General features: G+C 46.9%; 2 protein-coding genes across 3 annotated transcripts; one reads left to right on the plus strand and one right to left on the minus strand.

The window, feature by feature from the left end:
* Positions 1–3,281: 3,281 nt before the first annotated feature.
* On the minus strand, positions 3,282–4,016 carry LOC125723514 (uncharacterized). The gene has a single exon (XM_049000162.1). It carries the CDS (start codon positions 4,014–4,016, stop codon positions 3,282–3,284), a length of 735 nt encoding a protein of 244 aa, XP_048856119.1.
* Positions 4,017–5,803: 1,787 nt separating this feature from the next.
* Positions 5,804–26,754, plus strand: c1ql4b (complement component 1, q subcomponent-like 4b). 2 transcript variants are annotated; one of them, XM_049000481.1, is made up of 3 exons: positions 5,804–5,917; positions 10,731–12,348; positions 26,088–26,754. In XM_049000481.1, the coding sequence occupies exons 2-3, from the start codon at positions 11,806–11,808 to the stop codon at positions 26,265–26,267; spliced, it is 723 nt and encodes a 240-aa protein (XP_048856438.1). In that variant the 5' UTR covers positions 5,804–5,917; positions 10,731–11,805; the 3' UTR covers positions 26,268–26,754. The 2 variants fall into 2 exon arrangements, with proteins under 2 accessions (XP_048856438.1, XP_048856437.1); XM_049000480.1 differs by lacking the exon at positions 5,804–5,917 and adding an exon at positions 9,621–10,111.

Here is a 26,754-nt window from a genome sequence, read left to right on the forward strand (position 1 = left end):
AAAAGTCTATATTTAAGTATAATAACTCTGAAGCTTTAATTACCTTTAATCTTCGGATTATAAGCACATGACACCATGCAGAGCGAAAATTCACGTTTTTCAAGTTAAATATTTCAATTAAATTAAAGAGAAATATTTTTGGGGGTTTTATGTGCAATCCCCATATTAGATACAAAAATGTACGTACTGATATCTGAATTCAGGCTGTGCTGTTTAAGAGATCTATTAACAATTTTGGTCCAGCGAATTATGCAGATGGTTATACTCGCATTGATGTCATAGTGAATGCCTCAACATACCTCAGCAAATACATAAATAGCTGGTAGAGTCATGGGCTGGAATCACCACATCGCAGCAGCATGACTCTGGCAGACAGGCAAACAGAGGCCACCTCAGTCATATGGGACAGACCCCAGGTTCGCTGGCATGGTTCTGTCCCATTCTGAACTAAATGGAGGATGGGCCTGAAAATCCAGTTCAGTTTTGAATTTAATTTGAATTGTGATTGAAAGTTACCATTCAAAAGTTGAATTAAATAAATTCCTATATCTAGTAAAGGTGCAGCTTTTAACAATATACACTGAACAAAAATATAAACGCAACACTTTTGTTTTTGCTCCCATTTTTCATGAGATGGACTTAAAGATCTACAATTCATTCCAGATACACAATATTACCATTTCTCTCAAACATTTCTCACAAATCAGTCTAAATGTGTGATAGTGAGCACTTCTGCTTTGCTGAGATAATCCATCCCACCTCACAGGTGTGCCACATCAAGATGCTGATCTGACATCATGGGTAGTGCACAGGTGTACCTTATACTGCCCACAATAAAAGGCCACCCTGGAATGTGCAGTTTTGTCTCACAGCAAAATGCCACAGATGCCACAAGCATTGAGGGAGCGTGAAATTGGCATGCTGACAGCAGGAATGTCAACCAGATCTGTTGCTCGTGCATTGAATGTTCATTTCTCAACCATAAGCCGTCTCCAAAGGCGTTTCAGAGAATATGGCAGTACATCCAACCGGCCTCACAACCGCAGACCACGTGTAACCACACCAGCCCAGGACCTCCACATCCAGCAGGTTCACCTCCAAGATCGTCTGAGACCAGCCACTCAGATAGATAATGCACGGCCCCATGTTGCAAGGACCTGTACACAGTTCTTGGAAGCTGAAAATGTCCCAGTTCTTGCATGGCCAGCATACTCACCGGACATGTCACCCGTTGAGCATGTTTGGGATGTGCTTGACCGGCGTATACGACAGCGTGTACCAGTTCCCACTAATATCCAACAACTTCGCACAGCCATTGAAGAGGAGTGGACCAACATTCCACAGGCCACAATTGACAATCTGATAAACTCTATGCGAAGAAGATGTGTTGCATTGCATGAGGCAAATGGTGGTCACACCAGATACTGACCGGTTCTGAGTCCCCAGACCCCCAATAAAGCAAAAAACTGCACATTCCAGGGTGGCCTTTTATTGTGGGCAGTATAAGGTACACCTGTGCACTACTCATGATGTCAGATCAGCATCTTGATGTGGCACACCTGTGAGGTGGGATGGATTATCTCAGCAAAGCAGAAGTGCTCACTATCACACATTTAGACTGATTTGTGAGAAATGTTTGAGAGAAATGGTAATATTGTGTATCTGGAATGAATTGTAGATCTTTAAGTCCATCTCATGAAAAATGGGAGCAGAAACAAGAGTGTTGCGTTTATATTTTTGTTCAGTATAGTTTAATATTTCAGTATGAATTACACATAAACATCTTTATAAGCATGTACACTTCGTAAAAAAAAATCATGTTATTCAGAATGAACGAATGCGACATTTGAAGTATTACTCACAGAGTAAATAATTTAATTGTAATTAATTTTTAGTTTAATTAAATTAAATGTAGTCATTTAGTGGAGCATAGTGGACCTTCTCATAGAAAAAGGTGAGCATCTCTCATCAAAACTCCGTGCTGCCTATGATGACTGCAGTGCTGAACCAAAGAAACGTAAGAAGATCTTTTCCTACAATCAACAATATTAATGTTAATCAGCAAACGAAAACAAAATTCATACCATTCATGCCTGCTAAGTATATATAGCTGTCCTCTAGAAAGTAAATCTATTATAATATTGTTTACGTTTTGCTAGATTAAATGACATTCCTTTGTTATGTGAGTGCATTGAATTTCTTTGACTTAAAATGAATTTTATCCTATTGGGTGATATGTACTGGCACACTATGGAGTGCACACTATGGAGTGCACACTATGGAGTGTACAGTCCTAAGTATGCACTCCATAAGCATGCTCTGTACAGTCCACTACATAGTGGAGTGTACCTACATAGTGCACTCTATAGAGTGTGCCTTACACATTGCACACTATAGAGTATACACTACTTATTGTGAATTCTATAGAGTGAACTATGTAGTATGCATTCCACTATGTATACTCAGTAGGGCACACTCAATAATGTGCCAGTTCATATCACCTGAAGGGTGTACTTCATAGTGGAATGTATGTTACATAGTGCACATTATGGAGTGTGCCCCATGGAATGTACTCTACGGAGTGCACACTATGTGCAGTATACACTATGCAGTGCACATTCTGTAGGGTACACTCCATAGTAAACACATAGGGAACACTTGGTAGGATGCACAGTATATTGTGTAATGAGTGTGAGTACACCCTGCAGAGTATTCCGTTCCTTTGGGAGGTCTGAGACCCCACCATTTTTAATATTGCGTAACAATAACATAGTAGGAGGCATGGCCGTGGTGGGAGGTGGGGCATGACCGTGGTAGGTGGGGCTTGGCCATGGTGGGAGGTGGGGTTTGGCTATGGTAGGTGGGGCTTGGCCATGGTGGGAGGTGGGGCATGACCATGGTAGGTGGGGCTTGGCCATGATGGGAAGTGGATCTTGGATGTGGTAGGTGGAGCATGGCCGTGGTGGGAGGTGAGGCTTGGCTATGGTAGGTGGGGCTTGGCCATGGTGGGAGGTGGGGCTTGGCTATGGTAGGTGGGTCTTGGCCATGGTGGGAGGTGAGGCTTGGCTATGGTAGGTGGGGCTTGGCCGTGGTGGGAGGTGGGGCTTGGCTATGGTAGGTGGGTCTTGGCCATGGTGGGAGGTGAGGCTTGGCTATGGTAGGTGGGGCTTGGCCGTGGTGGGAAGTGAGGCTTGGCTATGGTAGGTGGGTCTTGGCCATGGTGGGAGGTGAGGCTTGGCTATGGTAGGTGGGGCTTGGCCGTGGTGGGAGGTGAGGCTTGGCTATGGTAGGTGGGGCTTGGCCATGGTGGGAGGTGAGGCTTGGCTATGGTAGGTGGGGCTTGGCCGTGGTGGGAGGTGGGGCTTGGCTATGGTAGGTGGGTCTTGGCCATGGTGGGAGGTGGGGCATGACCATGGTAGGTGGGGCTTGGCCATGCTGGGAGGTGGGGCTTGGCTATGGTAGGTGGAGCATGGCCGTGGTGGGAGGTGGGGCATGACCATGGTAGGTGGAGCTTGGCCGTGGTGGGAGGTGGGGCATGACCATGGTAGGTGGGGCTTGGCCGTGGTGGGAGGTGGAGCTTGGCTATGGTAGGTGGGGCTTGGCCGTGGTGGGAGGTGGGGCATGACTGTGGTAGGTGGGGCTTGGCCATGATGGAAAGTGGATCTTGGATGTGGTAGGTGGAGCATGGCCGTGGTGGGAGGTGAGGCTTGGCTATGGTAGGTGGGGCTTGGCCGTGGTGGGAGGTGGGGCTTGACCGTGGTGGGAGGTGGGGCATGACCATGGTAGGTGGGGCTTGGCCGTGGTGGGAGGTGGAGCTTGGCTATGGTAGGTGGAGCATGGCCGTGGTGGGAGGTGGGGCATGACCATGGTAGGTGGAGCTTGGCCGTGGTGGGAGGTGGGGCATGACCATGGTAGGTGGGGCTTGGCCGTGGTGGGAGGTGGAGCTTGGCTATGGTAGGTGGGGCTTGGCCGTGGTGGGAGGTGGGGCATGACTGTGGTAGGTGGGGCTTGGCCATGATGGGAAGTGGATCTTGGATGTGGTAGGTGGAGCATGGCCGTGGTGGGAGGTGAGGCTTGGCTATGGTAGGTGGGGCTTGGCCATGGTGGGAGGTGGGGCATGACCATGGTAGGTGGGGCTTGACCGTGGTGGGAGGTGGGGCTTGGACGTGTTAGGAGGTGGGACATGCCCGGTAAGCAAGGGCCAATAAAGTGAGGAGAAACGCTGTTGTCCATTACTGATGGTGTCGACATCATTACGCATGATAGAAAGGAGTAACGTGATAGACCCCCCCCCCCCCCAGTAAAAAGGAAGTAACACAGCAATGTCACATCAGCCCTCACAGCTGCTCACAGACACACACTGTCTTGATCAGCTGTTGCTTCTAAACATATAATGTAATACTAGCTATATGTGCTGTTCAACAACGTTTAACACTTGATGTTCATTGTGACTCGTGTAGATGTCGGTTATTGTTTTCTCTTTTCAGCAGGTATTGAAGCTTTTCTCTCCCTCTCTCTCTATCCCCCTTCTTCTCCATTTTTTCTATTCTTTCCCCCCCCTCTCTCCCTCTCCTTCTCTTGAGGAAATAAATAAAAATAAATAAATAAAAATAAAGCGGTCCTCTGCAGGGGGGGTCGGTGGTGGCGGGAAGGAAAAGGAAATGCAGCCCTCTTTAGTAAATATGTTCATTTGCGAAGAAATGGATCAACTCATAAATTCACTAATGATGCACTTTTTTTTCTTCATTCCGGTGACCTTATTGGTGACGGCATCCGGATTGATTGTGGGAGGCCAGGATTGGAGTCTCACCTCAGGCTACAAAGCAGGGCTATCGCACGGTCAGAGGGCCGTGGCTCATTCCAGCCGGAAACAAGGCCAACTGTTTGTTTGTCCTGCACACACATTTTATCACGTCGGTATTTAAATCTCCCATATGAATCAAACAGCGGATCCGTGTAGTTTTGTCACCAACACGAGTTAGTGAACTGGAAACCTTGAGAGATGTGACACTTTAGTTAATATAGTTCTTGTGATCGTTTGACGCTCTGTTTCTGAAATAAGCGTTTGTTCAGGGTGTGGCAGCATGGCACAGTATATCACATGATGCATAAATCGTTATAATTCCAGGAGGAGGGAGCCTTCAGATCTTCAGTAAGACCCCATATTTGTAGTTGTAGAAATTCAAAGTGACAAATCCTCACCCAGAAACGCAGTCCTTAAAGAGGAAATGGGAACAAGTACGCTGCCCCCCCCCCCCCCCCCCCCCCAGACCTCATTGCTCAGTCACCCTGCCCTCCTGTTTTCCCAGCAAACCCTCCAATCTGATTGCCACACACTCTGCTCCTGACCACTTCTCTGTTTGCACTGTCTGGTTCTGGTTCTGGTTCTGCTGCCCTCCACTGTCCTTTGCAGCCCGAGGGCCTGGTTTGTTTCCCGTTACTTTCCTCATTCTCCACTCTTTCTCCATTGATGAAGTGGTGACCTAACAGTCCACACTGCCTGCCCCCCTCCCTGCCAGCTTGCAATCCCCTTTCCTGTCCTTGCTTGCCATCAGATTGCTTTACACGTGACCTCTTGGGTTCCTGTGGAGGCTTCCGTCTGTATCTCTTCAGGGTTCTCTAATTTCGCCCCTTTCGCTTTGATTCGAAGGTTCTCTTCAATTCACATTCCAGCCGCTATTCAGTCAGAAACAAGCTAAAATTCTACATGCTGTGGACACGTAGCCAGGGAGGGTCACCGCTGATGCCTGAAGGAGTTCCTGTTGCAGGTCCCTGGAGCCCTCTGATGTTGTGAGCGAGATCTGGCTTTGAGTGACATCATGCAATGATGTGACAGATGAAAAAGGACATGAGATGCAGGTGCTTCTCAAGACCGACCATGTGCTGATCCCACCCTCCAGGAGAGGACCAGAGCGCGGTGAGCATAACATCTTTATTTATTAGATGTGACCCTGTGTTTGGGGCAACGTCTCTCATTCATTTACATTTATTTATTTAGTGGAAGCTTTTTTGCGTCGTATAGGTGAGGATCGGACAGCAAGGCCAGACATTCCCTTGAGCAACTGGGTATAAGGGCCTTGATCAAGGGCCCAAGGGAGACATCACTCTGCCATAAGATTCAAAGCATCTTCCAGTCAGGAACAGAGCCACCCACCACCCATGATAAAATGCAAAAAAAACGCACGGGACACACTGGAACATATTACAAGGAGTATTACAACAAATTCTAGGCAACTGCTTATAAAGGACACATGGTAGAACTTTCTCCTGTGTTCCTGACAGAGCTCCTCCCACCAGCTAGTGAGATCCCATAATGCCAGGCTCGGCATAATTTAGGAGACAGATCTGAAACACAATTCTAAATACCTTTGACGCAACGTGGTAATAAACACAGTCCTCTGAAAGGCAGCTAGACGTCCGTTTATAACCGGCAGTGGCACGCACGGCCGACAGGAAGCCCGGCTGTCACCCGCGGGAGAGGAGACGAGCGGCCGGGAGGACGTCTGAGCTGAGCGGGGGCGGGGGCGGGGGGCGCACGCGTGTATCTCAATATTAATCAGCTCAGTAATATTTTAACAGGCACTAAAAATCCAATTTCCAGCGAATTGTCTGAGGCTGGGCAGTGATGAAGATGGCCTGCAGCACCTTACGCAGTAGCAGCGCCGCACTGGAAGCCGTTTAGCACAGGTGCAGGCTTGCTGATGCGTCGGGGGCTGATAAACCATTTCGCGTGTCTCTTTGTCAAATACGACTCACTCACATCTCTAAATGGTACTTCTTCCCCTTGTACGCACTTCCTGTTTCCCCATCACAAAACCTGCTGCTTTCCCCCAAGAGTCTGGAACTTTCCCTCTGTGGCCTCAGCATAGGTGACCCCCACAAACCATGCTTATTCATGCTTATTCATGCTTATTCATGCTTATTCATGCTTATTCATGCTTATTCATGCTTATTCCCACTCCTCCTGCAGTGTCCGTTAAATTAAAAAGACGCAAATGCACATGTTTGCATTTCCCCCCAAATAACCTGCCGTTCCCACCTGCAAACATTTTTCGTGCGATTAGATAAAGATTTGGTTAAATCGAAAGGCTCATTTATATGTGTATTGGTAGGGGCGTCAACCTGGGTCAAATGTAACCATATATTTTTTATTTTCTCACTATTGCACTTACACAAACATTGTATAAATCAGTGAAGTGTAAAACCAACAAATGGTTCTGAAGGACTGACGCATTTGGATTCGTATGGCAGGTCCCTTCAAATGGCCCAGTCTGCAGAGGAGAAGTGCATGAACAGAAAATCAATCCTTCATTCATAATAAAAAGTTACTTCCACCTGCAACATTGTCCTTAGATGTATTTCTTTTAAGATATGAATTTCTGTTCACAAATAAGTGTTTCACATTGTTCAATTAATAAGCTGCAAGCAGAAATAACAAACAGTTTGTTTATTTAATCCATTTGTGTCTTTAACTTTGTTTTTCAAAGGAGAAATATTTAGCATTACAGAAAACATTAGTACATTGTTATATCTCAATATTCAATGACTTTAAAAAGCCAGCACAGAAATGGACACTTGGAGAAAACAATGGAAAAAGACATAAGAAAACATAAAGTCAACTGAGAGAATTACATTTCGAAAAGACCGTGTGTCACATAGTCAGAAAAGGAAGAGAAAGTGTGACAAGCAGGGGAAGAGTGAGCGATAGGGATAGAGAGAGAGGATAGAGAGAGAGGAAGTAAGTGAAGGCGAGCGAGAGAAAGGATGGTGAAGAGAGTGAGGATGGGGGAGAGGAACTAAGTGAAGAAGGGGAAGAGAGAGAGGAAGTTGAACAGAGAGTAAAGGAAAAAGGGAGAGGAAGAGGGTAAGAGGAAGAGGAAATGAGAGCGAGAGAGTGAGGGAAAGAAAGAGCGAGAGAGGGAGAGGTTGGGGTTATCAGTAACCATGTGCCTTTCATTACTAATGAGGTCTGAATGCTGGAGGAAGAGAGAGGCTGACAGAGGCAGAAGCAAGCAAAACATGCACTGTTTTCTCTTCTATTTTCACAGACATTTTTTTTTCTCTCTCATCTTCTTGGAACAAAAAGAAAAAAAAAACATTCTGCTATTATGTGAACTTTCCTGAGGATATAATGAACGATATTTTGCTCCCTGGTCTCTACAAGTGTGCTTTACTGTAGAAGCTTAATTAGTACAATGTGAAATGTGAAACACACGAGGAAGTAAGAAAGAAAAACAAGAATGACACGCGGGACACACATTTCAACAGGTCTCCGTGCCGACGGAACCCACTGCACTGAAGTTCCGGGCCCCTTAATTGATTCAATGGAAGATGTCATGCAACTCGCACATACATTGTTCATTGTGTCTCCTGAGGGAAAACTCGGACAAAACACCATTGTTTTCTCTTGTAAGAGAGCCACCTCCTCTGGATTACCTGTCTCTGCCTGGCATTTTCTCTAAAGGAAATGACAGACACCCGCAGGGGAAATCTGTGCGCGGGGCTGGTGTGAAGGACAGGCACGGCCCCCGGCACGCCTGCACACCAAGCAGACATTAAGACGGAGGTGCCAGTGCTTTGCTGTGACTGCTGTCGCCCCCCACATTAAAAGTGACGGGTCTAAATCCACTCTGAGAGAGTTCATTTGGCCTCGCTGCATGTAGAAATGAACTCTCTCAGAGTTAATTCTGCCGCAGCACTAAACCGTTTCTCCTTAAACGTGTGGAGGGTCTACGGAGGCAAATTTGACCTCTTAGTGACACAAATCTAATTACTACTGCTCTCTGTTCCCCAAAGTGTGTACCGATTCTAGTACATTCATCTGTAATAGTGTAGTATAAAATGTAATGTAAATGTAATGTAAATGATGAAGATGAAAATGTAAAGATTACAGTTTACAGTGGTAGACAAAAAATGAATAGACATAAAAGATCTGTTCATCTTTTGCAACTGACAAAGCTTTGCAGAAGCAGCCGAGCTGAAAGCAGACGGCATATGTGAAAAGAAAAGATCCAGTGTTTTACTGGAAATGAATTTGGTAAATATTCAGGAGTGGTAATAGATGAGCACTTTACTGTGGAATATTCAGCTGTGTAAACGGGTAAGCACTCCACTGAATTGGAGCCCAGTAAATACCCATTTCTATGAATAGGTAAAGGCTCTTAATGTGAGTGTTGACCCAAACCTCGCGTAATACAGGGGAAATAAGACGGCTGATTCTTTTAATGGTCATTTGATCCGGTTGTATTTATGGGTTTAAACGGCTCCTCCCCATTCAGTCAGCAAATCATTCCCGCAAATCATAAAACTGCTCTTTACTGCGGGTGGATTGGATACAATTATTAAAAAAAAAAAAAAAACCCTCACATTTTAATAATATTTAGACCCTCAAACTTTATAGCAAAAATAATTATATATTTTTTTTAATTCGTTAAAGGCAGCTATATTTCTTAGTAAAGTTTAGAAAGATATTACAGATGCTGGGGGTGCATGTTTGATATGAAATGGGTCGGGGGGTGGGGAGGATGGAGAATGTGCCGGAGGGTGGCAATTCACGAGGGCGGGGTAACCAGGGAAGAGCAGGAGCGAAGGAGCGCCGCATATCTCACAGGTGTCGGGCAAGTGCGAAAACTGTTGCACTCCGACAAAGATCTCAAATAAAAACTCAAACGTTTAACAGAGTAGTAAAGGCAAAGTCATACAGATTGTTTAAGGCTTGCTTAGGATTTTACCTGGCAGGTTGGACGGACTCGCTTTTTGTCTTTTTTATTGCTGTTAGACCGAGCGCTTCGGTTCTGTCTTCCAACTTCGTGTATTTCCATTTTTTCCGTAGTTGAAAAATCGAAACAGAAAGGATTTTGAGGGGGGCGGCAGTCGGGGCGCAGCTTTGCGTTTGATTAACGGGGCTGGTGTTAGTGGAAGAAGCGCTACCTGCTCTTTAATGCGGCGGCAGGTGGACGGAGATTGCGCACCGATTTCACCGATTTCATCCATTTATCAAACACTGAACTCGGCCAAATAACTCACATACGTCTGTGCCCAGACCGGACAGCACTGACGCCAAACCCCTTAAAATGTCACGTTTTTCCGTCAGAAGCCTGAAGGAGAAAAGGTAAGAAACGCTTCTCTTTTTCTGAATTTCACGAGGTGACAAAATTTGTTCCATTTTCAGAGTTACTCATAGAAAGTTATAGCTAGTCTCTTTCCGCTCAGAAAAAAAGTAATTTTCTCGGGCGTTTTCTTTAGATATGAGCGTAGTTATCGGCTTTATTATAAGTCATGATTGGTCTAGAAAAAAATGAAACAAACAATAATAAACAGTGGATGATAGTATTCGATATAGAAAGCATGTTACGAGACAAACTACTCCTGCCTCATCTATAATATTATTATTATTATTATTATTATTAATAATAACAATAATAATAATAATAACGTATAAATATAGAGGCAGGAAAGTGTGGTATTTAATATTATGTTATTGCACGCATTGTTTGCATTAATTATATTTGTATTCTACTGACGCAGCTTTCGATAGCTATTTCTTAAATTATTTCATTATGAATGTATATGTTTAATTCATTATGTTAAATATGCAATGTAGCAGCACAAGCTATAATATTTTCTTTAAAATGCAATCTACAGAAAACCCGCTTTACATTATCTCATGCAGCTGAATTTCTGTACATGTCAACTATAAAATAATTTTCTCTTCTGTTTTTCTCCCATAGAATTTCCTCTGTGCATTTTTAGATGGCAGATGTGGGCACGTGAGATACGAAGTTGCTAATGAGCCCCTTTCTTACGTGAGGACATCCCAGAGACACATCACACCCACATCCATACAGCTACTGCCCTCCTGGGATTTCCGCCACACTCCCCTGGACGTGGTCATAAAAGCAGAAGAAAGAGGCTCCCTTGGCAGGACAAACCCTGAATTCCCACAGAGCCGAAGTAGCCAAAGTCACAGAATCTCTTACTGTTCTGACCAGTATTCATCTCCAAATCCTCCGCCCGCTATCTGACTGTCCGGGCTCTTCGGTCACACCGTGTCACTGTGGTGTAACTGGTGACGGTTTCGTGTCACGAAGCACGTCACTCCAAAGGTCTGAGATACCTTCTGCTATGGTGACCTTTGTTGTGGCGTGAAACGGAACGAAACGTGAAACGCGAGAATTTGAGAAAAAGCTTGAAATAAAAACCCGTGATTCTGTTTACTATAGTGGAGGGTTAATCCCTCTCCCGCCCGCAAAATGGACACTGGGGAGTTAAAGAAGCGGGAGACACAGGTAACCCCGTAGATGGGATCTGGGTAACTCAAGGAGACCCCCGTCACTGACCTCCTGGACTCCTGAGACAGAAAACAAAGTCCGTCAGCTACTTCACCACTCATTGAGCTGCGCTCTTGAGTTTATTTATGCACAGAATTGCTTCTCCCTAGTTTGTCATCCATTTCAATCCCCTCTAACTCCTTGATGTGTCATCCCTCTTTTGTTGCCATGGTGTTATCCTTCTAAGCCCCCCACCTTTCCTTTCCTCCCTGCATTATTCCAGGTTCCCCCATTACATACTGTCTTGCTAGGTCCTCAGTAACAATTTCACATTCCACGCTACTCGCTATACGCTCCCTCTGCCAAATTTGTTATCTCTGTATCACTCTTTTCACGCCTCAGTCTCCGGACCTGAGTGCCCTGCTTCAGGCTGGCCGGCACCATTACTTCCAAAGGGGAAGAGGACTTCCTCACGCTGGCCGCCACTCGGCTGGGCCGCAGGAAGCGCGTCATCGGAGTGGCAGTGGGTGTGGCTATGGTCCTTGTTCTGTTAGTCGCCATCCCGCTATTGGTCCATAGCACTAAAGCGGGGGGTGCTGGAGGTGGGGGGACCCATTATGAGATGTTGGGCAGCTGCAGGATGGTCTGCGACCCTTTCACCCCAGCCCAGAATGGCCACGAGCTGGCCGTCGTTTCCCCGCCACCTCCAGATTTCACAGCACGAAGAGGCAAGTCTGGATTCCGCGGCAATCCCGGCCTTCCTGGTCCCCCTGGCCCTCGAGGGCCCCCTGGAGAGCCGGGTAAGCCCGGTCCCCCGGGCCCCCCAGGGCCTGGGCCAGGCGGCTATGTGTCCTCCTACAGTCCAAAGATTGCTTTCTATGCAGGTCTCCGTAAGCAGCACGAGGGCAGCGAGGTGCTCAAGTTTGACGATGTGGTGACCAATGTAGGAAACTACTATGAACCGAGCACTGGCAAGTTCACCTGCCCTTTGCCTGGCATCTATTACTTCACCTACCACGTTCTCATGAGAGGAGGCGATGGGACCAGCATGTGGGCGGATCTGAAGAAGAATGGGCAGGTCAGGCCGAGATTACCAGCTTAGTGTATCGCTGTGTGTGCATGTCTTTGTCTGCCTGGTCTGTGCTCTGTGTTACCATAACTTTTGCCAAATGACTTTATCACTATAAGCTTTTGTCTCCTCATCGCCTTTATCTGTGTCTGTCCTCTGCTTTTCTATCTGAGGCTCATCTGTGTAAGCAAGGCGTCCATTTATCTCTCCTTCCATCCTCGTGTCTCTCCCTGTCAAGACGATGTGTGGACTCACTGATTTATGCCATATATTTCCATTGATATATGATCTTCCTGGACATTATTTGTATGATATAATTTGTACAACCAGTGTGATATTCGCCCTTTTAAGTGCTCATACTGAGATCAGTGAATAACATCTTTTTTAAGTCGTATGTTGTCATAATGTTGAAAATTGATATTTTTAGTGAACTGATGACAAGCAACGAAGCCTTAGTTTATGGATATTAAAACAGCATTAACTATGCATGATGAGATTGTGATTTAGAGCAGGAATGTCAGAGATAAGGGTTCTGTAGAGAGATTGGTGTTTTTAGGGAATCTATCATTCAGCAAACCTTGCATCAGTTCTTGAACAATTGCTTCTAGAAAACATATAGACCGACACGCAAGAAAGAGGAAAAAGTAGGAATCTGCAAATAAGTGCGAGAAGATGGATTAGACCAGGAGGAATCAGAAAAATAGAAGTTTTTAAAATAAAGAAGAATATAGGAATGTCTGCGAGGGGTTGGTGTTCCATCCTGAGTTCTTCCCAGCCTTGCACCTGTAGCCCCTGACTGTGGGGGGGGGGCGGCACTGAGAGGTACAGACACAGGTCACCTGACTGTGGGGGGCGGCACTGAGAGGTACAGACACAGGTCACCTGACTGTGGGGGGCGGCACTGAGAGGTACAGACACAGGTCACTTGACTGACACTGAGAGGTACAGACACAGGTCACCTGACTGTGGGGGGCGGCACTGAGAGGTACAGACACTGGTCACCTGACTGTGGGGGACGGCACTGAGAGGTACAGACACAGGTCACCTGACTGACACTGAGAGGTACAGACACAGGTCACCTGACTGACACTGAGAGGTACAGACACAGGTCACCTGACCCCTCATCACTTTACACTACAGAGTCGCTCAGGAATAACATAAAGAAACAATAAGAAGGACGTGCTCCAGGCAGCAGCTCCCACTAAAGCATTAATGGTTGTTTATGTCTTTCCCGGAGTTACGTTTACGAGCCCGAAAGACACCTGCCTGAATTAAGGCCCAGAAACAGCAGTGATGAAATGTTACCTTGGCCGGTAGTTTATCTTGGAGCAGACAGAGCGGCGCTGCAACGCGAGCAGACATCCCCACGGCACGTTTGAAATACAGCCCGGCCGTCAGGGGCACGGCGACCCGGCCGTCCCGGTCGGCTAGGTGACGGAGCTGGCGGGTAACTAGGCGATCGGGATGGTTCCCACACTGAAGTGAACCACGGCACTAACAGCTGGGTTCCAGTTCTCAGAGAATCTCTCATTCTGAAGCAATTACATAGAAGCAGGAAGTAAAGACAGCTTCCATTTGACCAGTCAGGGCCAAATCCAGCTGGAGGATAATAATAGATCAAGGAATTTGGAAAAAAACTCAGTTCGCAAAGAGGCTTGATTTAAAGGTCTCAGATCCACTCAGATCCCTCATAATTACTACTAATGACTTAAAAGACTTAGATGCTCCAGTCAGGGCTGTGAGTTTTTACTTTATTGCATCACTTGACTAAAAGCCTTTACAGGACATTTAGTGAGTCAGTTAATCCATGTTTACTTACACAAACTACCACTGTGCTATCAGGTTATTGGGGTCAAATGCAGTACCTCAAACCTTTATATTGGGCTTCTAGCAGCGCTGTCAGCTGGCTCATGCCGATAGGCGCTGAATCCCAGGGTCACTGTTCTCCACAGCAATGCTAATCGAGAGCAGTGGGAGAGGAAGGGCTTCTCTTAATTAGCCTTCATTCTGTTCACTTTCTGACATGGTAGCATGCAGTATGTGTGAGTCTTAATGAAGTTCACAGATGAAAAGGTCTGAAATGGACCTGAAATGTGTCGGAAAACCTGTGAGCGTAAAAATGAGAAGATTTGTGAGGCTGTGGACATCAGACAGACACTGTATGATTCCACTTCACCAGCAAGAAAACTACAGCAGACATCTCTGTTGCATTTCTGTGCACTGGACACACCAGAGTCTGGCAGAACCGGAACATTCAGTGATCGTAAAGAATTAGGTAACTGATCATGTAATTGAAGCTCAAGCTTTGTGTAATTTTCACTGTTTGTTGAACCTTTGCGAATGAAAATATTCTAAAACTGTCCAGGAAAACCAAAATCATGTGGTGATAATTTCGCTCAGTTGAAGCATTTGCTTTTCTGATTAAAACAAATCAAATAGTAAAATTCCATAATTCATTTGGTTATGGATGGGGGCACTTTAACACTTTAGTGTTTCACAGAGAACCTCTGAGATCTGAATAATTCACTCGTATCAGTGATATTTATTTAAAATGAAGCACCCTAATTCTTCTTAAAATGAGGTTGCAGTTACGTGCAAAGGCTTTGCGTATTAAGGACATTTTACGTGATTCCTTCAGATTTTTGGCCCAGATGTACAATGCATTGGTAAGAATGGAACCTTTAAGTTGGTAAAAATGTGGCAATTAGTTTGTCCACGTAATAGACCAGAAAATGACAAGTAACCTGAATATTACTTGTTTCATAGAGTGGCAGGTCTTCTTCATACAGTCCTGTATTGTCATTCCATTCTGATCCACCTTTTAAATCATTCATCGCGTCTTGATGAGATCTCCCGCCCCACTACTCTTTGCTTGTCCATCGATTCGCCGTTAATTATCTTTTCAGTCAGCTAAATAATTTAGCGTGATTCACGCACTCTGAAATGCGTCCTGTGGGCTCACTTTGCAGATGTGGTAGGGCGATGAGGAGGAGCAAAGCCGTCGATGAATACACAATGGCTCCGGATCAGGGCCACTATCCCGCGTCAATTAAAAAAACATCATCGACAGAAACCGCATTGCGGCCCCAGAGATGGGCAGACAAACATGGCCGGCAGGGGGGGCCACCCCAGTCAATGTGTTTTTACATAATGACGAACACCTCTGCTACTTTTCTTATTGGCATATCTGGATTTCTGGAAAGTTCTCACACAGTGCCTGACTGCACACCCCTGACGTTTTGGTAGAATCTCCCAGCAGTCTTGATCCACCTATGCACACTTAATTCTACTTTTTCACTATCTATCCTGTGTTACAATGACACCTGTCAGTTGGTCAGTAAAAATGTGTTGGTGATGTGTTTTTGTGCGGAGGGACCTTAATATGGTGAGTCAGTGCAACCGAAAAACCTCAAGTAACTATCTGGGATGGTCACTGTAAAAGATGCATTTTTTGCTGCCTCAAAAGTCTCACGCAAGCCGTCATTTCTCATGAATGCATTGACCTCACGCTCAATGTCAGTCAGCCGTACAGTTCACGCTCTCTGGTGGAGGGGAGCAGAGAGCTCGTGGTGAATCAGGGATGCTGCTTAGCAGGATGAAGATGGGGCTGGGGGAGAGATGGTGATGAGGGCGTGGTGAGTGCAGGCCCATGGGTGGATGAAGAGATCAGGGGAGGGGAAGATGGATAGCTTAATGGAGGAGAGAAGACAGGGGGCTGAGAGATGGAGCAGCAGACAGAATGACATGAATGGCTGAATGAGATCAAGACGAATGAGACGGACGGGAGGGAAACTGCAATATGTGGATAAGGAGAGAAAGCAATGTTAGTTTTCTACAAATTCTCGTCCGTTTCAGAAATGTGAAGTTATAATCTCAGGGTTTCCTGGGGATTGTATTGCCTTGGTTGATATTTTCCACAAGGCACTGGTCAAGGAAGCAGAATTTCCTATTCGAAATTAGCCTTGATCTGTTTATATATTGAAAAACAGTTGCAGGACATCTGTATCCACTCTTTCCCAGGATGCATCACTTTACATGATAGAAGGCCGTGGTCCCTTCTTGCCTTCTTCCTCTCTTTGTTTCCCACAATATATAGCATTTATTTATCACGTCTATTTCACATGTGCACTTCAGGCAGCGAACGCGTAATTTTCTCCATTTTCTCCATCTTGTTTATCTCCCAGTGAGCAGCGTATGCTGTGCTTTGCCTTCTGTCCCACAACATACAAAAGGGATAAAACTCACTCTACTAATAACAAAAATGCTAGAAATATCCTGTGACTCAGTAATACAAAAAAACTGGGCAAGAATTCTTTTTGGAGTTGAGTCACAAAGACAAGGCAGAGACACAAAGCCGCCACAATGCTCCATGCCTAGCAGACTCAGATGAAAAGGCCCTTCTAATTAGAATGTCTTCTAAATGTTTTTTAATGGCCAGTGGTTACACTCACAGGTAGGAGCTTTCCAGGTCTGTGAAACCTCGTTCCACTTTGTGCAGTGTTTGGAAGTATGATGCCCACCTTGAAACGACTGTGGTTTTTGCGAGCAGTATCATAGTCAAGGTCTCTTCAGCATGAGCCACACGGTCAACTGTGCTTTGATGACTTCATTAATTAAATAAATTGGGGAATGATTGATTCAGCAATGCTGAGAAGGTACTGGGACAGTGTGTAGAGCGTTTGGACAAAGGGATGAGGTTCAGTGAATTCTCCTCTTCGTTTCCCTTTTGTACCTGCTGTCAGTAATAACGGGATTTCACTCTGTGACAGCAGGAGAACCTAGTTTCAAACAGTTGGCGTATTTTGTTATATATTCTCGTGGCAATGTTCAGCAGGGTAGTTAAGGTCTTTAAGTGATATTTGCAACAAATTCTGCTGCAGTGAGACAATCAATGCATTTGGTACACTGGGAAGGCCTTAGAAGTAACTTCCTACGGCCCATCAGATCACCTTCAACCAGTCAGCTCATCTTCAGAACACACGTCTGACTTCTTCTGTCATTCCTGAACAGCTCTGCCTCCCTTTTCCCATCTTCCTTGGCTTGTTTTTCCTTAGACGTCACACATTCTTTGCATAGATGTCATAAAGGTCGGATTCTTCTTGCAGGGCGCCTTAAGAAATGTCAGAACACATTTGATGAAGACCGTCATCCGTGTTATTTATGCGGGGGGGGGGGGGGGGGGGGTCCTCTTTGTGGCCACCACGGGCCTGCAGTACAGACACACTTTTGGCCGGAGAAAGTATTTACTTTTTCAAACTTGAAGGACATGGTTAGGTTTTCATTGTCATCATGACGGTCTACTAAGAAAGGAGTTGCCACTTTCGCTCATACTGTCCTGTGATTTTTGTAAATAAGTCTAGTCAGCCATGAGTAATGCTGCAAGCATTCCAAGGACTGTGACTGGGAGCACAGATTAATTTGCCCACCCGTCTGAATTTCATACCTTTTCAACGTGCAAAATTGTACCTCGTCGCACACGTGTGTAGCCAGTCGAAATTCGACGTTACACGGGAGCACGTCTACGGCAGGCCCAATTAACAGGGACAATGGAGAGGAATCTCAAACGAACAGAGAACCCAATTAATGTGAGATTTCAGAAGGGAGGAGGGGCCTGGTGCTCAGTACGACACACCTGCTGCACTGCACTTAATATAAATGATATTTCTTCTTCGTTGAAGAGTAGAAGGTACTTTATGGACTCACGCTCTCCGGCCGCACCCCCCCACCCCAACCCCCACTAAGTCCCATAGGTAAGTTTAATAGCCACATTTCCATTGTGTGAGAGGTCAGTACTGTATATCACAGTGAATGAATCCTGTCAGTTTTATTGCCTGGGGAGCAGGAGGGGCACTAAAAAAAAGAAAGAAAAAAAAGATTACATACCTCCTCACGTCAGACTGGCCTTACAGAAAGACGTGCCTGATCAGTTTGTTATCCCACTGCCCCCCCATCCCGCCCCCCCGGCTCGCTGCTTCGCTCCCTCTCTCATTTCTCACCACACATCTCTACTTATATGATAAGTGTCCCGCAGCTGCTCCCCCTGTCCTGTCTCATAGTTAATACCCCCCCCCCCCCCACCCAATGAAAAGCAGAACAAGCCTGCCAACATTCCCATGGGCCCCCCCTCACACCCCCACCTCCACCCCCGGCAGGAGATCAAGTCGATGTGGCGTTTTGCTTGAGACTCACGCCTGCATCCACATCAATCTCCTTCACCGTTGACCGTAATCCCAGAGACCGGGGGGGGGGGGGAGGGGTGGGGGCTCATTTTCACTGGCATAAACTAGAAAACTTAAAGGAGGTCGAATTCGTCTGGGGACCGTCGTAGATGCGGCTTTGCTGTCTCGCCGGCAAAAAGCCCAGGATCCACGTGGGGAATAAAGGCTCTGACAGCGACCGTCACAGCAAACGCATGTCGACAGCCTTCGATTGTTTTCTTTTTATAAACGTCAGAAGTGGAGCAAGTATATCAGAGTGACTCCGGATTAAAAGCTGAGAAAACGTGACCGTATTAGCAACCCGCGCTAACAGCTGAATTACAACACTGCTGACGCATGTGCCTTCTTTGTTCTTCTTATTTGCAGTGACACTGAATGACAGTGTAAAAGATGCATCTATTAAATGCATGTTACTACCTCATGTCATGTGCTGCCAGAGCCTATGGAACAACAATACTGGTAGCACTGGATTAATAGAATGTGACCTGCTTGGCAGTGGATTCATAAACAAAGAAGAGTATAACTTCACAGCGAGTAGGAAACGCTTTGAGTCCCGCACCTAGTGTTTCACTTGCAGCAGTATTGCCTCCGTGCCTCCATTTCCTCGTGTTATTCATTTGTGGAATTTTGTCGCCCCTATTTCGTTGCCGGCAGTGGGGTTACTGAGACGCGGGAGCTGTTAGGTGGACCCGCCGTCGATGCAGCTTAGCAATTATCGTGGCTGTTCGTTGTTGTAGCAAGAGCGGGCGGGAGCGTCCCGCGGGACGGGGCGACTCACGCTGTTAATCAATCCGATTTAGGCCAGGCGGGGACACACGTAGCCGCGGCCTGCCGATACGGATCGCGGCCGATGCGCAGCCGTGACCTGCATCTAATTCAGAAGAAGATGGATGTACGGGTCCATGACCACAGATGTATGAGCTGTGGAGGGGGTTTGCGTTATTGGCTGACAAATATTTGCACAGATTAATACAGGAAACTCAGAAGGAAGGTGAAGAATAATATACTGAACACTGTAATGGTTGGTAGACCGTTTAAGGCAAATGCATTGACTGGAAATGGATTATAATTAATGAAAAGAACGGAGGACAAACTGTTGTAACAAACTGGAGGAGAGAAAGGTCAGAAATGGGTACTGAGCATAAACATTAATTTAACGAATCATCCTTCTGCAGACAGACCAACCGACGTAGAAATACTTGCTGAAATTGGAAGTGAGAATGAAGGACAAATGGCTGCAAGAATGAACGATAGAGAACTTTGTGGCCGTTTTCTAAATTATTTTAAGAGCCTGTTGCTGGCATGGGCCTCTGCCTGCTATGTAGTTATGCCTGTCTCACTCTACATCAACACCTACGGCTAAATTTAATCTTTTATAGCTGAAATTCAGGATTAAAGACATTTCAAGTAGATTCTTTAATGTTACTGAAGAAAAATACAATTCCTCACCACAAAACTGAATCTCAATAATGATTTTCCTGAATTGTAGACTGTTCAGGAGCCAATGAGGTTGTATTATACTAATGTTTCCGAGTACATCATTCACCTGGGGACTTCCGGGAAGTGACTTCCACCCAAAGCATGGTCAGGTGCCCGCAGCAGAGACTGGAGCATCACTTTGAGCTTGGGTCGACTGCTGTCTGTGACCGCGGACTGTTGACCGTTCACTTGGCTGACCACTCGACTCCTGTGCAGCCAGTCACACGTGAGTGAGTCACTGGGTGACCGTAGTGAAAGACGTGTGAACTGTTTGGGGCAGAGGGAATTCTAGACTGCAGGCTCAGGGGAAAAAAGGGAATTTCTAAATTGGGAACAAGGAAAGAAAATGGGACAACATCCGATGTGGTGAATGTGATAAAAATATAATTTTTCACTTTGGGTGAGGGTGATGAAGGTCATGCATGTACTGCCTTAGATGCATGCAAGCTTGTAATTAAGCACTGATGATTTGTGATTAACGGTAAAAATTAATGTGTTAATGAACTGTGCATGATGGGAAATACGGCAGCATGTCATTTCTGTAGCATGTTTGCTTATATGGGATTGCTGTTAACTGAAAGAAAACACAAACATCCAGCAGTATCCTTGTGTGGGTCGATATGCACCATCTCACAGCACGCTGCTGCATATTTACTCACACGGAGCCACTCAATATTATGTAAATTTGTGGCTTCCAGGGCTAAATGCAACAAGTGCATTCAGGGATACCTTTACTCTAATGCAGCCACACATTCTATTACTCTAATAACCCCCTTCCCCAATACTACAGTACACCACCCCATTCCATTACTCTAATAACCCCCTCCCCCAATACTACAGTACACCACCCCATTCCATTACTCTAATAACCCCCTCCCCCAATACTACAGTACACCACCCCATTCCATTACTCTAATAACCCCCTCCCCCAATACTACAGTACACCACCCCATTCCATTACTCTAATAACCCCCTCCCCTAATACTACAGTACACCACCACCTTCCATTACTCAGATTCATCCCATTACTCCAGTGTGCCACCCCCAGTCCATCACTCTAATTCACCCCCTCATTCCTCCAGCGCATCACCCCTTTTCCTTTACTCTATTTCACATCCATAAGTCCAGTGCACACCCTCATTTGATTTCTCTAATTCACCCCCATTATTCCAGTGCACATCCCCCTTTTCCATTACTCGAATCCACCCCCTCCCTTTACTCCAGTGCACCATCACGCATCCATTATCCTAATTCACCCCATTACTCCAGTGCACAAGGGTTCCATTACTCTAATTCACCCCCTCATTACTACAGTAAACCACCCCCTTCCATTACTCCAATTCACCCATTTTAAAAAGGGTGCACCACCCCCTTTCAATTACTCTAATTCACTTCCCTTACTCCAGTGCATCACACCCTTTAAATTAATGTAATTCACTCCCTCATTACTACAGTGCACCACCCCCGTGCGTTACTCTAATTCACCCCCAAATCTCCAGAACACCACCCCCTTTCCATTACTCTACTCCCCCCCCATTACTCCAGTGCACCACCCCCGTGCGTTACACTAATTCACCCCCAATACTCCAGTGCACCACCCGCTTTCCATTACTCTAATCCCCCCATTACTCCAGTGCACCACCCCCTTTCCATTACTCTAATTCACCCCCAAATCTCCAGTACACCACCCCCTTTCCATTACTCTAATCCCCCCCATTACTCTGGTGCACCAACCCGCATGCATTACTCTAATTCACCCCCAATACTCCAGCGCACCCCCCTTTCCATTACTCTGATCCCCCCATTACTCCAGTGCACCACCCCCTTTCCAGTACTCTAATTCCCCCATTACTCCAGTGCACCACCCCCGTGCGTTACACTAATTCAACCCAATACTCCAGTGCACCACCCTTTCCATTACTCTAATCCCCCCATTACTCCAGTGCACCACCCCCCGTGCGTTACTCTAATTCAACCCCAATATTCCAGTGCACCACCCCTTTTCCATTACTCAAATTCCCCCCATTACTCCAGTGCACCACCCCCTTTCCATTACTCTAATTCACCCCCAAATCTCCAGTACACCACCTCCTTTCCATTACTCGAATCCCCCCCATTACTCTGGTGCACCAACCCGCATGCATTACTCTAATTCACCCCCAATACTCCAGTGCACCCCCCTTTCCATTACTCTAATCCCCCCCATTACTCCAGCGCACCACCCCTTGCCCTTTTTTTTGCACTCGATTACTTTAACCTCCCAATTACTCTAATACACCATGCATGTCCTGCCACATGCTCCTTTCAACGCCACCACTCCCTGCCTACACTCCCCCTGCACGTCCTAGATCCAGTGGCAGACATGGCAGTAATCGATATGGGGGATGAGACACACTTGGGGCCGGGGTGCCGGAGCGCGGTCTCAGCTCATTCATTTACATGGTGTGGGGGTGTCAGACAGACAGCCCTCAATACCAGTGACATTACGGTCTGACCCGGGGGGATGCTAGGGGGGGGGGGGGGGTGCGTTTTTTACAATATGCTCTCCGTTAAATGGGAAACTCATTAAACGGCAGCAAAAGACCAAGGCTTTTCCCGCTGGAAAAATGATTAAGATATAAAATCTTTATTAATCTTGTGATGATATATAAACTGCCCATATCAGACGACTTTACTGAGCAAACAGGTCAAGCAGCTGGCAGCAGGAAGAGCCGAGTTCAGCATGAAGATGCTGTAGCCTCCTGCTCCACTGAATCCTGCTGCTATAGATGCACAGATAAATGTATCTTTGGTGAGACCCCCGCCACCCCCCCCGCCCCAGCTCGTGTGGACAGGGTCTGTGTGGAAGTCCACGTGTGCTCTGTGACGGAACAAAGTAACCGAGAGACGTGCCTTGTGAGTCCAAGGCTTTTCAAAAATCCAATCATCCATTCAGAGGAAAAGGGAACAATTTAAGGGTTTGAGTCTAATTTGTATTGTTTTAGGGGAACCAATCCTATTTATAGTGATATCTGAAATACAGCGACAAACGGAATATTGTTTAAGGATGACTTTACTTGCTGAATCACTGTTCCAGTTTTGTCCTGTAATTAATCTATTTTGGGGGGGAGAGGGAGGTCACCTGGATATTGAAAACCTACACTTTCATGTAGGGCCAAAGCAGGCAAGTTTAAAAATGCAAGTTCGAAACACCTGAAACCGTCTGCTGTTACAGCATAATTCTCTGTTGTTTTTGTCTATTATTTGAAAAAGTGTTTTCCTTACAGCCATCACAGTGATGACTGTAGAAATGTGGTTATAGAGCTGTGTGTTATGGGATGTAGGATAATAAATATCTGTCCAAGTCTGCAGTATGATTTACAGTCTTCTCACAATGGAGACATTGACAGCCTTTGGAGACACCTCTGCTACATCATCTAAATGCTGTCTGCTGAAACTGTAGAGGCAATTGCGACTATCCTATATTTTTCCTTGTAAAAGTAAGGAAATATCACTCAGTTAAGCCATAAATCTTTGTGCTGTTACATGTCTTTCCACCCAACATAACAATTGGCATTTAAATGGCCATTATCCGATTCGGGCCAGGGACAGTTTACAGCATGGGTACAATTAAGGAAGCAGCCTCATGCCTAGATACAGATAAAAAATTGCATATTAGAAGGTGTTAAAGCAGGAAGCGAAACTCGCAGTCAGAGAGCAGTCCCTAACCGTACACGCTCATCACCCTTAATTGAGTAATTAACCTCATTAAGTGGCCTAGGCTTACATTTTGAATTTACTACATCGAGAGTTCAGTCTGCCATGAGTGAGGAAAAAAATCTTTTGCAACTTTTTTCAAACCAAGGTCTTTAAAGAAGAGAAAGTATAAAGGGATTCAAAGCAAAATACCTTAGATGGTTTGTTTCACGTATTTATAAGTGTGAGTCGTGTGCCCGCCTCGCAGGTACCTGCGCTCGCCAATTAAGCGCTCTGTGAGTTGTGTGCCCGCCTCACAGGTACCTGCGCTCGCCAATTAAGCGCTCTGTGAGTTGTGTGCCCGCCTCGCAGGTACCTGAGCTCAGCAATAAGCGTGCAGTGAGTTGTGTGCCCGCCTCACAGGTACCTGCGCTCGCCAATTAAGCGCGCAGTGAGTCGTGTGCCCGCCTCGCAGGTACCTGAGCTCAGCAATAAGCGCGCAGTGAGTCGTGTGCCCGCCTCGCAGGTACCTGCGCTCGCCAATTAAGCACGATGTGCGTCATGTGCCTGCCTCGCAGGTACCTGCGCTCGCCAATTAAGCGCGCAGTGAGTCGTGTGCCCGCCTCACAGGTACCTGCGCTCGCCAATTAAGCGCGCAGTGAGTCGTGTGCCAGCCTCGCAGGTACCTGAGCTCAGCAATAAGCGCGCAGTGAGTCGTGTGCCCGCCTTACAGGTACCTGCGCTCGCCAATTAAGCACGCTGTGTGTTGTGTGCCTGCCTTACAGGTACCTGCGCTCGCCAATTAAGCGCTCTGTGAGTTGTGTGCCCACCTCACAGGTACCTGCGCTTGCCAATTAAGCGCTCTGTGAGTTGTGTGCCCGCCTCGCAGGTACCTGAGCTCAACAATAAGCGCGCAGTGAGTTGTGTGCCAACCTCACAGGTACCTGCACTCGCCAATTAAGCGCGCTGTGCGTCGTGTGCCCACCTCACAGGTACCTGTGCTTGCCAATTAAGCGCGCTGTGAGTTGTGTGCCCGCCTCGCAGGTACCTGTGCTTGCCAATTAAGCGCTCTGTGAGTTGTGTGCCCGCCTCGCAGGTACCTGAGCTCACCAATAAGCGCGCAGTGAGTTGTGTGCCAGCTTCACAGGTACCTGCGCTCGCCAATTAAGCGCGCTGTGTGTCGTGTGCCCGCCTTACAGGTACCTGCGCTCGCCAATAAGCGCGCTGTGCGTCATGTGCCCGCCTCGCAGGTACCTGCGCTCGCCAATTAAGCGCACTATGCGTCGTGTGCCCGACACACAGGTACCTGTGCTCGCCAATTAAGCGTGCAGTGAGTTGTGTGCCCGCCTCACAGGTACCTGCGCTCGCCAGTAAGCGCGTTGTGAGTTGTGTGCTTGCCTCACAGGTACCTGCGCTCGCCAATTAAGCGCACTATGCGTCGTGTGCCCGACACACAGGTACCTGTGCTCGCCAATTAAGCGTGCAGTGAGTTGTGTGCCCGCCTTGCAGGTACCTGCGCTCGCCAATTAAGCGTGCAGTGAGTTGTGTGCCCGCCTTGCAGTTACCTGCGCTCGCCAATAAGCGCGTTGTGAGTTGTGTGCCCACCTCGCAGGTACCTGCGCTCGCCAATAAGCGTGTTGTGAGTTGTGTGCTTGCCTCACAGGTACCTGCGCTCGCCAATTAAGCGTGCAGTGAGTTGTGTGCCCGCCTCACAGGTACCTGCGCTCGCCAATTAAGCGTGCAGTGAGTTGTGTGCCCGCCTTGCAGTTACCTGCGCTCGCCAATAAGCGCGTTGTGAGTTGTGTGCCCGCCTTGCAGTTACCTGCGCTCGCCAATAAGCGCGTTGTGAGTTGTGTGCCCGCCTTGCAGTTACCTGCGCTCGCCAATAAGCGCGTTGTGAGTTGTGTGCCCACCTCGCAGGTACCTGCACTCGCCAATAAGCGCGTTGTGAGTTGTGTGCCCACCTCACAGGTACCTGCGCTCGCCAATAAGCGTGTTGTGAGTTGTGTGCCCACCTTGCAGTTACCTGCGCTCGCCAATAAGCGCGTTGTGAGTTGTGTGCCCACCTTGCAGTTACCTGCGCTCGCCAATAAGCGCGTTGTGAGTTGTGTGCCCGCCTTGCAGTTACCTGCGCTCGCCAATAAGCGCGTTGTGAGTTGTGTGCCCACCTCGCAGGTACCTGCGCTCGCCAATAAGCGTGTTGTGAGTTGTGTGCCCACCTCGCAGGTACCTGCGCTCGCCAATAAGCGCGTTGTGAGTTGTGTGCCCACCTCGCAGGTACCTGCGCTCGCCAATAAGCGTGTTGTGAGTTGTGTGCTTGCCTCACAGGTACCTGCGCTCGCCAATAAGCCCATGACTGTCATGTGTCTGTTTCAGGTGAGGGCCAGTGCCATCGCTCAGGATGCAGATCAGAACTATGACTACGCTTCCAACAGCGTCATCCTGCATTTGGACGTGGGGGATGAGGTGTTTGTTCAGCTGGATGGGGGTAAAGTCCACGGGGGCAACACCAACAAATATAGCACCTTCTCTGGATTTCTCATATATGCAGATTGACCCACCCACAGCCCCACCCCCATCATGCAGACTGTCCACCTGGGGACTCAAAAGGCAGATGGCGCCATAGAGAGTCAAGTCCTGGAAAAAAAAAACAAAAAGAGAGAAAAGCTGTAATGTTGTGGATTGTTCTAGATAAGCAAATGCTCCGAGAAGAAGCTCTGACCTTCTGTTCATAGGAATGAACTGTTAGATATCTGTCAGGCCATGCACCTCATGACCCTAAGCAAATAGAGTTACCAGAAACTTCCGTAGTGGAATATATATCACTGCTGCAAGCATCTGTTTGTGCTGTTTCTGATATGTTTATGGTGTGTAAAGCCTCGCTTTGTTATACACATATGTACATAAAAATGTGTGTTTTCCAGATCATTCCAATACTGTATGTTGTAAAAACCACTCTGGAGTGCTTTAACTGTTCAGCTGAATGTCCAATGTGCATTTTTGAGTTGACCTGAGGGTTATTTTATGAAATATATTAAAGCAA

This window comes from Brienomyrus brachyistius, unplaced genomic scaffold (genome assembly GCF_023856365.1).
Source record: "Brienomyrus brachyistius isolate T26 unplaced genomic scaffold, BBRACH_0.4 scaffold50, whole genome shotgun sequence".
In the NCBI taxonomy this organism is placed as follows: Eukaryota; Metazoa; Chordata; class Actinopteri; order Osteoglossiformes; family Mormyridae; genus Brienomyrus; species Brienomyrus brachyistius.